The sequence below is a fragment of the Vipera berus genome (assembly GCF_964194415.1).
Source record: "Vipera berus genome assembly, chromosome: Z".
NCBI lineage: Eukaryota > Metazoa > Chordata > Lepidosauria > Squamata > Viperidae > Vipera > Vipera berus.
Window position 1 is genome coordinate 24845116 of NC_138205.1, and position 14957 is coordinate 24860072.

General features: G+C 34.4%; 2 protein-coding genes and 1 pseudogene across 3 annotated transcripts; 1 reads left to right on the plus strand and 2 right to left on the minus strand.

Annotated features, from left to right (window-relative positions):
- Window positions 1-1368: 1368 nt before the first annotated feature.
- LOC308677227 (olfactory receptor 14J1-like) lies at window positions 1369-2261 on the minus strand (annotated as a pseudogene). Its single transcript has one exon. The product of its transcript is annotated as an olfactory receptor 14J1-like (transcript).
- Window positions 2262-6517: 4256 nt separating this feature from the next.
- Window positions 6518-7483, plus strand: LOC308678737 (olfactory receptor 14A16-like; the record flags this gene model as incomplete). Its single annotated transcript, XM_081345969.1, has 1 exon — window positions 6518-7483. The coding sequence occupies one exon, from the start codon at window positions 6518-6520 to the stop codon at window positions 7481-7483; it is 966 nt and encodes a 321-aa protein (XP_081202095.1).
- Window positions 7484-14039: 6556 nt separating this feature from the next.
- Window positions 14040-14957, minus strand: LOC308678738 (olfactory receptor 14J1-like; the record flags this gene model as incomplete). The annotated part of the gene is made up of 1 exon (XM_081345970.1): window positions 14040-14957. One exon carries the CDS (start codon window positions 14955-14957, stop codon window positions 14040-14042), a length of 918 nt encoding a protein of 305 aa, XP_081202096.1.

The window sequence follows — 14957 nt, forward strand, 5'->3', positions numbered from 1 at the left end:
TTGGCTGATTTTCAAATATTTTAATATTTGATATTTAATTTAAATATTTAATATTTCAAATGTTTAAATGTTTACATTGCGAATAATATTTCAATATTATTCATAATATATATATCATTATTAAGAACAAATGTCTCATATGGTAAGGTAAAATATTTTGACATTTAATTATTATATTATAGTCAATTTCCTAATTTTTATGTATTGTAGTTTATATATTACAGCTGTCAGTGCTTCCATTTTAAAAATAAAATTCTATAGATCAAAAATCTATAGATCTAAATTGGAATACTGATTTTCATTTTCAGGCTATACAATATATATTCTTAAAGGCAGAAGCATAATTTGATCATACTTTTATTTTATACTTTCTTTTTCAAACAATAATTTAAAAATGTTATTTTGATGTTGCTAGGAATGATGTGGTGGTAATCTCCCTAAATTAATTTCTAGAAATATTGGAGCTTTGGGAAATGGACTAATATATCCTTTCTGATATTAATTATAGTTCTATCTATCTATCTATCTATCTATCTATCTATCTATCTATCTACCCATCCACCCATCCATCCAGCCATCCATCCATCCATCCATCCATCCATCCATCCATCCATCCATCTTTTCAGGCTCCCTTATATGAAATAATGTCACAGTGGAACCCAGAACAGATGCCTTCTTTGTAATGTGTTCATCCTATGGAGCAATCTTCCCTTGTGCTTTAGATCACATTGACCCTGCTATTTTGTAGAATGACTGTAAATTTCAGCTCTGGTAAATGGAGACCGGATGCTAATGGAGCCTGTCGTGTATGTTTTATTTTATGCTCTGTGTGTATTATATATAATTTTGTTTTATATTATCATTTTATTGTATTATTTTCTTTTATATTATTATTTTATTGTATTATTTTAGTCTCTAATGCATTATTATGCTTTTTAATCGTTTGTGTCCAAACTTTCTTATGCTAATCTATGACCACAATAAAGATTTTCTATGAAGATTTGATGTATTTGCATATAGGGTACTTTTTCTGTTTATTTTATTTATTTATTTTTCACACTTTTGAACCATCTATCTTTCTCAAAGAGGGACTTTGGGTGATGTACAATAAAATGTTATAATATAAAAACAGTATATATAAAACTTCAAAATTCAGAATGATGAAAGAGTGATTAAACACTATTAATTTAGTTAAAATGTATCTGCATCACGGCATCAGGCAAGTGTCTCCATTTTGACCAGTTTCAGACAAAACAAATTTATCATGTCTGAGGAATGAAGAATAAGATCTAGCTTTATAGGGCCCTGGTGTTTGAAGTTCATATTAGTCCATGATGATAAATACCTGTTGTTCACAATGAAAAAAAATCAAAAATATTTTCTAGGAAAGTTCTCCATCTTTAAAACTTTTGACAAGGCAAACCTGATGTCCTGGTTCCTCATACTATAAATGATGGGATTCAACAGAGGTGGGATAAAGCAATATAGTATAGTTGTTGCTACATCCTGTATATCAGTGGGTGGCTTCATATATTTAATCAATGCAGACAGGAGATATATGGAAACAACAATAAAATGAGGTAAGCAAGTGGAGAAGGCCTTTTGCCTTCCTTTCTTGGAAGGAATTTTCATTACAACACTGAAAACAGACACATAAGTTATTAGGATAAAGAAAAAGCAACCCATTCATTTTGATTTAAGTCTGTACAAGTGTTTTCAAGAAGCTGTGGGATTTCACTGAAAAAACTGATCAATTATGTTTGAGCAAAAAGGAGCTACAAAGGTAAAACAGGTATGCAACAATGCATTAAGAACACTGTTAACCCATACAACAAGAACCATGAAAATGCAGGCTTGTTTATTCATCATTTTTTCATAGTGTAATGGCTTGCAGATGACAACATAACAATCATAATCCATGACTGTGAGGATCCAAAAACCAGATCCCATGAAGAAGGCAAAAAAGAAAACTTGAAAAACACATCCAAAATAAGAAATGTATGTCTTGTGTTCATGAGTATATTGGCTATGGATTTAGGGACAATGACAGAAATGGCACCAAGGTCTTGGATGGCGAAGTTCATCAGGAAGAAGCACATGGGATTGTGGAGATGATGGTCACAAAGTATTGCAGAGATGATGAGGAGATTCCCTGTCATAATTGCCTAGTACAATACACTGAAAATACCAAAGTAAAGCTGTTTTCCTACTTCTGAGAAGTCAAAGAGCATAAATTCAGATATACTGGATTGATTATCCATAATTTATTATTTGGTACATAATGTTTCTGGGGAAAAAGAATAGAAGGACAATTGTTTTATTTTGAACTCATCTTATTTCAGATTGCCTGCACATTCAACCCCCTCTCCAAAACAAATAAATAAAAATACAAGTGGTGGGAATGAGGAAGGAATCTATGAAATACTATTCAGAGGCATAGATATTGATACAGGACATTCATCAGATCCTGTTAAGAGTGTTTCATCTGTTGCTATGAAAATGTTAGGCTTCTTTCAGATAAAAGTCTACTCTATGGGATAGCACCTCATTAATTAATTAATAAAATAAGAAATCTAAACTGAATTTTGGAGGTCAGTGCTTCATTAAAAGAAACATGCCAAATTATTTTTCTCATTTCTATATAAATTTCCATAACTTTATAAAGCCTCCCATCCTGAATTCTACTTGAGAATTGGCACTGACATTTTGCTACCTTATAGCATAATTGGTCATATACCATTCCCATTTATGATAAAGATGTCATTTACTTTCTTTGATGTTTCCTGGTGCTTGCACTTTCTTTACTTTCATTTTAATTCAAAAATTTCCAATGTATGTCTTACACTACCAATTTTTAACCACAAAAAAGGGTTTTTTTTAAAAAAAAAATTAGTTTCAGGATTGGGAGAAATATCAGTTTTTGCTGCAATCCTTTATGATGATATTCACATTGTAATCAAAGCAATTGGTAATTAAAATTTGGACTGCCACAAAAACCATCCCATTAATAAGAAACAGACTGGAATACTACTACTCAACTAAGAAAAGATATAATATAACCAAACCTGATTGTTGATTTTCATGCACTGTTTAGAAATTCATATTGAAAATAATATTTCAATTTTACTTCATGAAATCTATGGAGTAACACTGAGGACAAATGTCTCTTATATGAGTAGGGTAAAATATTTTGAAATTACATTAAAAGGAATATTATATCTATTTCCCTATCATATAGGTACTGTATTTTATATACTGCAGCTGTCACTGCTTACTTTGTAAAAGAAAAATTCTACAGAACTAAAATTGGAATACTTATCTTCTATTTTCAGGATATACAGTGTATGTTCTTGAAGGCAGGAGCATAATTTTGATCATACCTTTATTTTTTAAAATTTGCATTTTCTTCTTCAAACAATAATATAAAAATATTATTCTGATGTTGCTAGGAATGGTATGTTAGAGATCTTAATGATCTCCCTAAATTTAGGAAATATTTAGGAAATCCCACCAAATGGACTAATACTTCAATGTATACACATCCCTTTGAAACTTGTTATAATCCTCTTTCTCATTTTTTTTCTACCAATATTATATAGGATGAAATTATAAGTTAATAATTTCAATTAGCTTTCTTTAATATTATCCAACATAAATTATGGCTTCTTTCTCCATATAACATATTATTTTTATTATCAATTTGATGGTCAAGATGTTTTACAGATAGATGTTTTACATTCCAGGGCTCTTTAATTTTTCTATATTTTATTATATGTTCCTATAAATAGGAATTATACAATTATAAAACATTAAAATATAATTGTAATATAAACATTTTAATTTTATCTATACCAAACATCTTTTCAAGGACTTTTGGAGACTAATTAGAAAGACTGGGAGTCATTTTTTCAGCTGTCCAGGGAATGTTAAACAAAGGCAGATCTTTCATATTAAGTAAAAATTATTATAAAGTTAATCCATATTTTATTAGTAGCTGTAATTAATTATTGTATATTTATTGCAATATTGAAATTTCTTCACTTGTATTTCTTTATAGTAATGTAACAGAAAAAGGAAAAAGGAAATGTATTTCTGAGAATACATTCAGAAACCTGACATTTAAACTCATTTGTCTGAGGAAGTCAGTAATAGTTGTACTGTTTATTATCTGTGTTTCTGTCTATTATCTATCATCTACCAGTCATATTTTACACTACCTTTCAAAGCAGGTTTCTTTTGATTCTGATGCACTTTCCAGAAGAAGAAGAAGAAGAAGAAGAAGAAGAAGAAGAAGAAGAAGAAGAAGAAGAAGAAGAAGAAGAAGAAGAAGAAGAAGAAGAAGAAGAAGAAGAAGAAGAAGAAGAAGTCTTTTCACAATTTTCCACATGCAATATACCCAAAGCTCATCAGAAATAAAAAAATACCAAATTTTCAGAATGTAATTTAACACAAATCAAAATCTTGTATTCTTTCCAAGAACCAGGCTCATCCGTACTATGTAAATATTTACTAATAGTAATGCTATTTTACTTCTATAAATTCAGAGTATTAGAGGCTAATAAAATGGTTTAATTGTACATATTGCCAAATAGGTGTACAAAGTCAGCTGGATGACCTTGGGCCTCTCGCTCTCTTGTTCTCTCACTATCTCGCTCTCTTGTTCACTCTTTCTCTCTCATATTTCACCATCATATCAGTATTGCTTCTTAGTGACCACTTGACAATGAGAGAGTGTACAGCCTTCTATCACTTCTTTGCCAACTTAGAACCAGTTTATTTAATGTGATTGGCATAAACAAAAGCCTTTTTATAATCAATGAAGCACATGTTCACATCATTTTGGTAACTTTGGTTTCTCAATTATCCAGTGTGCAACAGAAATAATCTTATGCTCATCACTTTTTCTAAAACTGACTTAAATAACTGGCACCTCCTTTTCCATGTAAGGGTGCAATCTGCTTTAAATTATCCTAAAACTTATTTTGCATCTTTCTTTTGTGGTATTCACATTTATCTATAAGACTTGATGTTTTGTTTGTTTTCATATTGTTCACCCCTGAAAGCAGAGACTGCACCCAGTGAGTGAATTCAGGAGATGGCTCCGACTTCCAGCTCAGCTGAAGCTGTTCCACCAATGGACATTGGCTCAGGTCTACCCAGACAGACCAGCCAAAGAGAAATGGGTCTACCCGCAGTGAGTGGGTCCCAAAGTACCGGTCTGCTCAGCATGGCAGGTAAGCAGGTAGACCTTGGACCTCCAGCAGTCCCGAGACATTCAGAACGGTCGTGGAGGCCACCAAAGTATTTGTAGGACTACATTCAATACTTGACATTATGAACTATTTAGGGGGAAGGGGTGTTATGTATTATTGTAAATTACTGGGGAACTGTTATTAATAGCTAAGTGCTGTGTCTGTTTAAACTCCAAACTGCCTGTCTGCAGAATTGTTAGCTTGTGTTTTAAGCAGGAAATACTGCTTTAATTCCATTGGCCGCCACCTAGCAGTGATCTGTGTAAATAGAAGTTAAGCGGCAGTTAATGCAACTTCTGTATTAACCTATAAACATTGTGTTGCTTTTCACCACCGCCTTGTCAATGTCTCAGTGATCCCAATACTTAACAAAAAGAATAATTAATCTTTTGCCCAAAACAGAAGAAATGAGCCAACTATTACTGGAACATATCAATATAATGAGATGTACTGCAGTTGTGTTTATTCACCTTGACCCAGCCTCTTTGCTGTGTTTTTGTATACTTCTAAATAATGTTTCACTCTTCAGGCATTTCCATGATGTCTGTTTCCCAAGAGAATAGGCAATTTTCTCATTTATCTAATGCATAAGCAGTAAAATGTGTATAAATAGCCATACTATTGTCTAGTTCATTTAAAACTATTGGTGGAAGAAGAACATCAGAAATAAACTGAGGCACAAAGTAAAAATAGTAAGTTAATAATGGATATAAGTTGTAATAATCACAAATTACTGGCTATTTGAGGCATTTACTTTTTTCTGTTATGTTGATTAGGTTATTATATTAAACTTTCAATTAAGACATAAGCAGTCTTGGGGTGTTTGGATCTTTTTTAGCTAATATGGGCAGGGATGGAAAGGCTGTCATTCTAAACCAGTAGATAATATCAGAATGTATATCAAGGTGAAGAGTTCTGCAGATGCCATGCTGTCATTTATCTATAATTACAAAGATCACAATTGTGCAGGAAATGGAATGTTTCAATTTTTTCTTATTTCAGTTCAGTTATTTTATTACTTTCTGATTTTTATTGTAATGAGACAGTAGTTATAAATAAAGTTGCAAAGACACATTAATGCTTTTTATTTATTCAAAAATGAATATACAATGGAAGATAATTTGATACTGAAGCATAAGGGTACAAATTGAGCATTACATTTTGTGAATAGCTAGAGAAATAATTCTTTTTTTAAAAGTGGCCCCAATTGTACTTTTAATTATTTTCTCTTTTTTTCAGATGGTATAATCATCTTACTAATGAGTATGAAACTCTTTGTGCATAACCAAACATCTGTGCCTTCATTCCTGCTTCTGGAATTCTCAGCCATTAGGGAACTTCAAATTCTACATTCTTTTGTATTTCTAGCCTTCTACTTGGCAACTACAACAGCAAATCTTCTCATTATCTCAGCTATAACATTTGACCATCATCTGCACATTCCCATGTACTTTTTTCTGATGAACCTGGCTATTCTGGATCTTGCTTCTGTTTCAGCCATTATGCCTAAATCTATAGCAAATTCTCTCATGAATACCAGAAGTATTTCTTATTCTGGTTGTATTTCTCAAGCTCTCCTTTTTGTTTCATTTTTGACATCTGATTTCTTTCTTCTCACAGTTATGGCATATGACCGATATGTGGCTATTTGCAGTCCCTTGCAGTATGAAATGGTGATGGACAGGAGAACATGTGCTCAGATGATTGCTAGTGTATGGGTCGTTGGTTTTTTCTTTGGAATCCTACATGCAGTTGGCACATTTACAGTTCCTTTTTGCTATGATACTGTCAATCAGTTCTTCTGTGAGATCCCACAATTATTAAAGCTCACTTGCTCAGATTTCAATCAAGGTGAAGTTGAAATTCTTGCCTTCAGTATTATTATAGTATTAGGTTTATTTATCTTCATTTTGGTAAGTTACATAAAGATCCTGAGTGCAGTGTTTAGAATACCATCTGCCCAGGGAAGACAAAAAGCCTTGTCCACTTGTCTTCCCCATCTCATTGTTGTCTCTGTGTTAATGTCCACAGGAATACTCACATACATGAAGCTTCCCTCAAATTCCCCATCTGATCTGGATATAATGTTGACCATTACATATTCCCTTGTCCCACCCATTCTAAATCCACTGGTTTACAGCATGAGAAACAAAGACATAAAGAGAGCTCTGTTCAAACTATTAGATCCAAAATTTTGTTCTAAGCATTCTTTCCCTACCTCTCCTTCCTAGATTTTGGATTTGGGATCTTCTTTAATTGATTTCCAATGGGGAGAGGAAAAAATGTATTTCAAATTCTGACTTACTTTGTTCCATACTATAAATCTTTTTATCAATTTTAATCTTTAATCTTACAATACTTCAATTGTAAATATGAAAAATATTAACAAGCATATCCTGCTATTAATTGTTAACTTGTTCTCATTTTAAATTTCTCTTGACAATTTTCCAATAGGTCCCAGTACATCAACTATTTATCTTTATCTGACATTTTTCTTTTATAACATATTCTTGAGTTAAGATCCCTAAAGATATATTTTGGCAGAACCTGGGTTTATGTTTATTCCATAGTATCAATATGTAATACAATGATTTTTAATTTTATCATAGTGTACATATCCATGCCATTCAAGCTTGGCTTCTGGATATCTAGTTAGATGCTTCTATGAATGGCAGAGAAAGTATAGCACTCAGGAGTTGGTTCTGCTGATAGAAAATGTCTATAGATGCAGGAGAAAATGTAGTTATCCATTTGTGGTATGGAAGAGCTGCTCCTTGCAAAATGCCTGCAGGAATTTAGTTTTTTGGGTTGATCGAGAGGAGCTTGGTAGGATTTAAAAACATGACCTAAATTGCTGTGTTACTTTTTAAGAAATTTGGCTGACAAAAAAGCTCATCTTCTTAATCGACTGATTCAATTGCTTTACAGTTTAAGTGAGCAACAATGAGAGGGGAAAATATCTTAAAAGTATTTTGAAAGCAAAAAGCTTGACAGGATTATGATATTAGAAAGTTTCAAATGTGAAAAAAATAACAGTGATTTTGGTAATAAAAACTGGATTATTTTTCTTTGATGGAAGTGTATTTGAAAATAGTAAACTCTAATAACAGATCAGATTTCTCTGTGAATAAGACGGTAAAAATAATATGAGCTTGACTGTTTGTATGTAACTACCCACAGCTAAGTGAGACTAAAAGACTCAAAATAGATAAAAAATAAAGCAGAAAAAATGAAGCAAGAAAATAACTGACATACTTTCACTTTCTTAGCAAGCAACCACAAGAAAAGCTACGGTAATAAGGCTGGAGAATACAGGGATTCACTAGAACAAATTTCTGATAATGGCATTTTTTTAGCCATTGCAGAAATTATTTGAAGAATTTGCTTTAAAAAGATGACTGGATTAGTTAAAAAAAAGATATGGAAGAAGGATTTGCAGGGATGAAAAAAGATATAGAAGAAGAAGTGAAGAAAAATGAAGGTTCTGTAAGGCAATTGGCTGCAGATTTAAAATAAATTACTGACAAAGTGAAAATTTTGGAAAATAAGTCAGAGGTTATAAATAGAGAAATGGAAAAGGGTTTAGACAATTTGGCATTATTGAAACATAGGAGAAAAAAAATGGGAGGGATCCTAGGTGCTCTCTGAGCTTGGCTGTTTTCTTGCAGATGTTTCATTACCAAAATTAGATAACATCATCAGTGCTAGTGCTAAGAATTTTATTTAAAAATTAGAGCAAATCCAGAAGAAAGTGGAGAGATTAGGGAAAATATTGTTAAGTCTCTATATGGATTCCTCAGTTGGGGAGAAGATGAGATTGATAAGGCCTATAGCATCAATGGGATGCAGTGGCTCAGTGGGTTAGGATGCTGAGCTTGTCAATCAGAAGGTCGGCAGTTTGGTGGGTCGAATCCCGAGTTCCGCGTAACAGAGTGAGTACCTGTTACTCGTCCCAGCTTCTGCCAACCTAGCAGTTCGAAAGCACATAAAAATGCAAGTAGAAAAATAGGGGCCACTATGGTGGGAAGGTAACAGCGTTCCATGCACCTTTGGCGTCTAGTCATGCCGGCCACATGACCATGGAGATGTCCTCGGACAACCCCTGGCTCTTTGGCTTTGAAACAGAGATGAGCATTGGCCCCTAGAGTTGGAAATGACTAGCATGCATGTGTGGGGGAACCTTTACCTTTAAGCATCAACAGACAGTTTGCAAAATTATGAAATGTTCCAAGGAATGTTCTTGTATACTTCATCAGGATGAAAATAATATCAGGTTCTACAACACCATTTTATTACTAGACTGAGGATTGATACTACAGATGTAACTGCAATTAAAATAATCACAATTAAAATAGTAAGATAAAATAATACTTTTTCCTGACAAATGTAATTTATCTACCCGAAGAACATATATAGAACTGATGTAGAATGAATCAGTATAAACAGTTCTGGGTGCCTCTACGGTGTCAGATATAATACCTCTGTGATAGGAGTTGCATTAAGTTCCAGTTTGTTTCTGAGTCCAATTCGAGGTGTTGCTTATTACCTTTAAAGCTATTCATGGCATGGGACCAGGATAACTGAGGAGCCATTAGGAGCCATCATCCTAATTACATAACCCATTCCATTCAGTTAAGCAAAGATAGCAGGCTGTGAATCCCATTAGTCAAATAATTTTGACTGGTGAGATCTAGAAGGACATCCTTTTCTGCTGTTGTCCCCACCCTTTGGAACATTTTGTCTCAGAGGTGAGGCAAAACCCCTCACCTTTTTTATTTTAACATAGAAATGTTAAAAAGTGACAACAGAAAAAAGACCCAGTGGTGCATCAAGTCTAACCTTTGAGTTTTCCAGAAGAATGACCTGGCTCTGCCAATTAGCATGGAGCCTAAGAATGTGATGCAACCAGTGGTTTTTTTTTTTTGTAAAAGAAAAAGGTGCCGGAACTCACACATGTCATACAACCCGCCTTGCCTACCCTATAAGGTTCCATCCAAAAAAGGTGCCAGAACTCTGTTCTGAGCGTTCTATGACAAAAAAAGCCCTGGATGCAACACTGGGGATGGCTTGAGGGCCCTCCCTCTGTCTTGTTAACTTTTTAGATTTCTGAAATGTTTAATTTTAATTTTCACTTTTAACTTGTAAATTTATTCTTGTTCTTAATTCTGTTTTTATTGTACTTCTAGCCATATATTTATACTGATTTGTTTTGTTGTTTGTAAGCCACCCAGAATCATTTAACTGAGATGGGAAATATAGAAATTTCATGAAATAAATAAATATTAGGAAAAAAAAGATATAAAATATTATAGGTTTGTTAAAATATTGTAGACAAAATAATCTGATCCTCAATTTTGATCAATTGGAAATCCTAGTTTTTGCTAAAAGAGATATTCAATATTCTTGGAGTGCAGAAGGACACAATCTAGAACAGGTCAATATATTCAAGTACCTTGGGATGGTTTTCCATAGGAAAGGTATTTGGAAAGCACATGTGGTCCACACAATGCAATCATCCTTAGTTCCTCAAATGCTATTAAACACTTTTTTTACACAGGCGGAGGACAATTAAGGTCTCTGCAGCCATAAAACTATTCAAGGCTAAAGCACTGATATAAATTGTCTATGGGACAAAACAATTTTTTTTTTAAAGAAAAGTCTTTGGAAACCATACAAACAAAATTCCTGTGATCCATTTAGCTGCACCTAACAGGATATCAAATACCCAGTTTAGAATTGTGACAGGAATGCCTCAAATTCAGATAAGGGCCTGGAAGATGATGATAATTTACTGGTTAAAAATTCAATTCTTCCTAGAGAGCTTGATCCCTTTAGTCCTGATAGACATATTTCCCTCTCACTAGAAACAAGTGATAGAGCATAAGCTGGCTTTCTATGGACTTTTCCCACTGTTTTTAATATCCCTAGGCTTTTATTAAGCCAAGCAAGTGGTTACCAATAGAATAAGAGATACATAGTTCCAGCTTGAAATTAGCAGGGTATTTCTCCACAACAGAAATCAAATTAAATTAGGTATGTGGGAACCAGCAAGGTATCTCAAAGACCTGACTTTTCCTAAGAGGAATGTAGCATTTTTAAAGCCAAACTTAATATCTTCCCATCAGCACTCCTGCAGGGCAGGTATGATAAAACCCCAATATCTGAGCGAATGTGTCCATGTGGCAATGGGGAAGTTGAAAATACCTCATATGTCCTATTGCACTGTCAGTTCTACAAGGACATCAGATCAACATACATTCTGCCTCTATTAGAGAGATTTCTAAAGAGATCAGATAATTTCTACATGAACCACCTCCTTCAGGAGTATTAACTATGGCAGATATGTCTGGTGGAAGTTAGTCTACAGGGGCTTAAAACCTTCTTTTATATCCTAAATGAAGATAAAACAGCATTTTATAAAAAATATGGATAAACCTCTGAAATTTTCATATGAAAATTGGTATCTTCTGGGCGATTATAATATAGTGTTTTCTAGAGAAAATATAAAAGGGACACGGTGGCTCAGTGGGTTAGGAGGCTGAGCTTGTCGATCAGAAGGTCGGCAGTTTGGTGGATCGAATCCCGAGTGCCATGTAACAGAGTGAGCGCCTGTTACTTGTCCCAGCTTCTGCCAACCTAGCAGTTTGAAAACATGTAAAAAAATGCAAGTAGAAAAATAGGGACCACTGCGGTGGGAAGGTAACAGCATTCCGTGCACCTTTGGCGTCTAGTCATGCTGGCCACATGACCACAGAGACGTCCTCAGACAACCACTGGCTCTTCGGCTTTGAAACAGAGATGAGCACCAGCCCCTAGAGTTGGGAACGACTAGCAGGGGGAACCTTTACCTTTTGTCTTTATAGAAAATATAAGAGTTCTGAGAAAAATATCAGGGGGGGGATTTAGTAGATAATTTGAACCTTTTATAGCTGATTTTCCTCCATTTATTAGCATGTTTGAACAAAAAATGAAATTTGTACTGGCTGTATCTAATTCAGTGATATTGGAATAGAAGAATAACAGAATAATAAAGTTGGAAGATACCTTGGAGGTATTCTAATTCAACCCCCTGCTTAAGCAGGAGACTGTATACATTTCAGACAAATGGTTGCCCAATCTCTTCTTTAAAACTTCCAGTGACGGAGCACCCACAACTCACCCAGGATAGAAGTTCCTGGAGATTTGACAAACCAGCCACAAAATTCTTTGAGATTATCATTGCAAAATAGGTTAACTCCTGAAACTCTACTTCACATTTATAAGAAAGAACATAAACATAAATTCTCCACATGCTTCAAGTGTTCATTCAGATACTAAAGTAATTGAAATTGAAGCCACCCCTTAGGGAAGCAGTCTGAGTGAGCAAAGTTTCACAATACGATGATACCCTAACCCTTCCCCCATCCAACATGTGATTTGTAAAGAAGTAGGAGATTAAAACTGCAATCCTTTTAATTTGCCCCTGGAAAAGGTTTCTGAAAAGTAAGAACTGAATTGCCAGGTATAAGAAAAACTAATGTGTCTAAGCTACAGAGACAGTGTGGTGGAATCTGCAGCTGAAGTAGGGGGAGCAGTTAAAAGACTCTATCTTGGAATCCCTGAAAGAGAGGAAGTGGTGGAAAGCAGACCCTTTCTGAACCGTGTATTGCTTAGCTAGTTATTCTATAGTAAGTGCAGTTGTTTTACTAAATTCTTGTAAATAGGCAAATCGCTCTGATCAACTTTCAGTCTCATTCTGGTTCCTTGCGTCTGACAGATAGTCCTTGACTATAAGTGTCATGAAGATTTTCATTGTGGTTGTACGTCATGACGGCTGTAAACCAAGTCAATCATGTAAGCAACTCAAATTTATAACTTTTTTGCAGCAGTTTTTAAGTAAATACTGTGGCTATTAAGCTAACCCATTAAGTTAACCATTTACAATGATTTTTCAGCTAGATCAAGGGTAGGCAACCTTGGCTCTTTTATGACTCGTGGACTTCAACTCCCAGAATTCCTGAGCCAGCATGGCTCAGCTTGGAAACCTCTCCCTTTACCCTCAGCATGTCTGGCTCAGGAATTCTGGGAGTTGAAGTCCACGAGTCATAAAAGAGCTAAGGTTGCCTACCCCTGAGCTAGACCATTGTAAAACTCAGTCATCAACTCAGGTGATGTCATGTTGCCAAGCATCCAGAACATAGTCACATGACTATGGGGGGAGGGCAACTGTCAAAATTTTAGAACCAGGTTGTAGGTCTCTTTTTGCACATAGGTTGATAATTAGAACAACTAGTTGTAAGTAAAGGACTATCTGCATTCAAGTTCTTGAGTAGAATTTTTTTCTTAAGATGAGATGCATTTCTTCACTAGGGCTGGCTGCAACTATACAGTCTGCAAGGTAACCCAAAGTCCCAGTGATTCGTTGCATTTCATCTCCAGCTTCTTATTCTGTAAACTTTTGGTTACAAATTTAACAAAAGACTCATACAATCTTGCTACACTGCAGTAACAGCAAGAAGACTCTACAAGCTTTTTTTTGGTAGGTGATGGCAATAGCAATTATTGCTGAATAGCTGTAAGGTCATATCAAAATATGGAACATGCATCACACATTAATATGACTGTAACATAAAACTAAATAAATAATGATAAAAACATATCATTCTAAGACACTTTCTATTCATCTAAATTTCTTAAGAAATGTTACTTTTGTTTGGTACGACTTCATATTGAGCTATCTGGATACGTTGCTCTTCCTCAGAGCAGAAAAATAGGTTTATATAAAAAAATAAATCCACCAGCTATTTTCTAGGAAAGTTTCCCTGGTTTTAATAGTTTTGACAGGGCAAACCTGATGTCCTTGTTTCTCATACTATAGATGAGAGGATTCAGTAAAGGGGGAATAAAACAATACAGTACAGTTGTTGATAAATCCTGTACACTGGAGGGTGGCTTCATATATGCAGTTAATGCAGATAGAAGAAATATTGAAACAACAAACAGATGGGGTAAGCAAGTGGAGAAGGCTTTTTTCCTTCCTTCCTTTGAGGGAATTTTCAGAACAGCATTGAAAACAGACACATAGGTAATAAGAATAAAGAAAAAACAACCTATGCCTAAGATACAAATGATCACAATTAATTTGATTTCATTTTGATTTAAGTCCATACAGGTCAGTTTAAGTAACTGTGGGATTTCACAGAAAATCTGATTGATAGTATTGGAACAAAAAGGACTTGTGAAGGTAAAACAAGCATTCAGCAATGCATTAAGAAGGCTACTGACCCACACAGCAAGAATTATATAAATGCAGGCTTGTTTGTTCATTATTGTTTCATAATGTAATGGATTGCAAATTGCAACATAGCGATCATAAGCCATGACTGTGAGGATCCAAAAATCAGATCCCATGAAAAAAGCAAAAAAGAAAACTTGAAAAACACATCCAAAATAAGAAATATGTCTCGTCTTCATGAGTATATTGGCTATGGATTTAGGGACAATGACAGAAATGGCACCAAGGTCTTGGATGGCCAGGTTCATCAGGAAGAAGTACATAGGATTGTGGAGATGATGGTCACAAAGTATTGCAGAGATTATTAGGAGATTCCCTGTCAGAGTTGCCAAGTACAATACAGTGAAAACAAAGAAATAAAACATCTGCAATTCTTCTGTCTCTGTGAAGTCAAAAAGCATAAAATCAGATATAATGGATTGATTATCCAT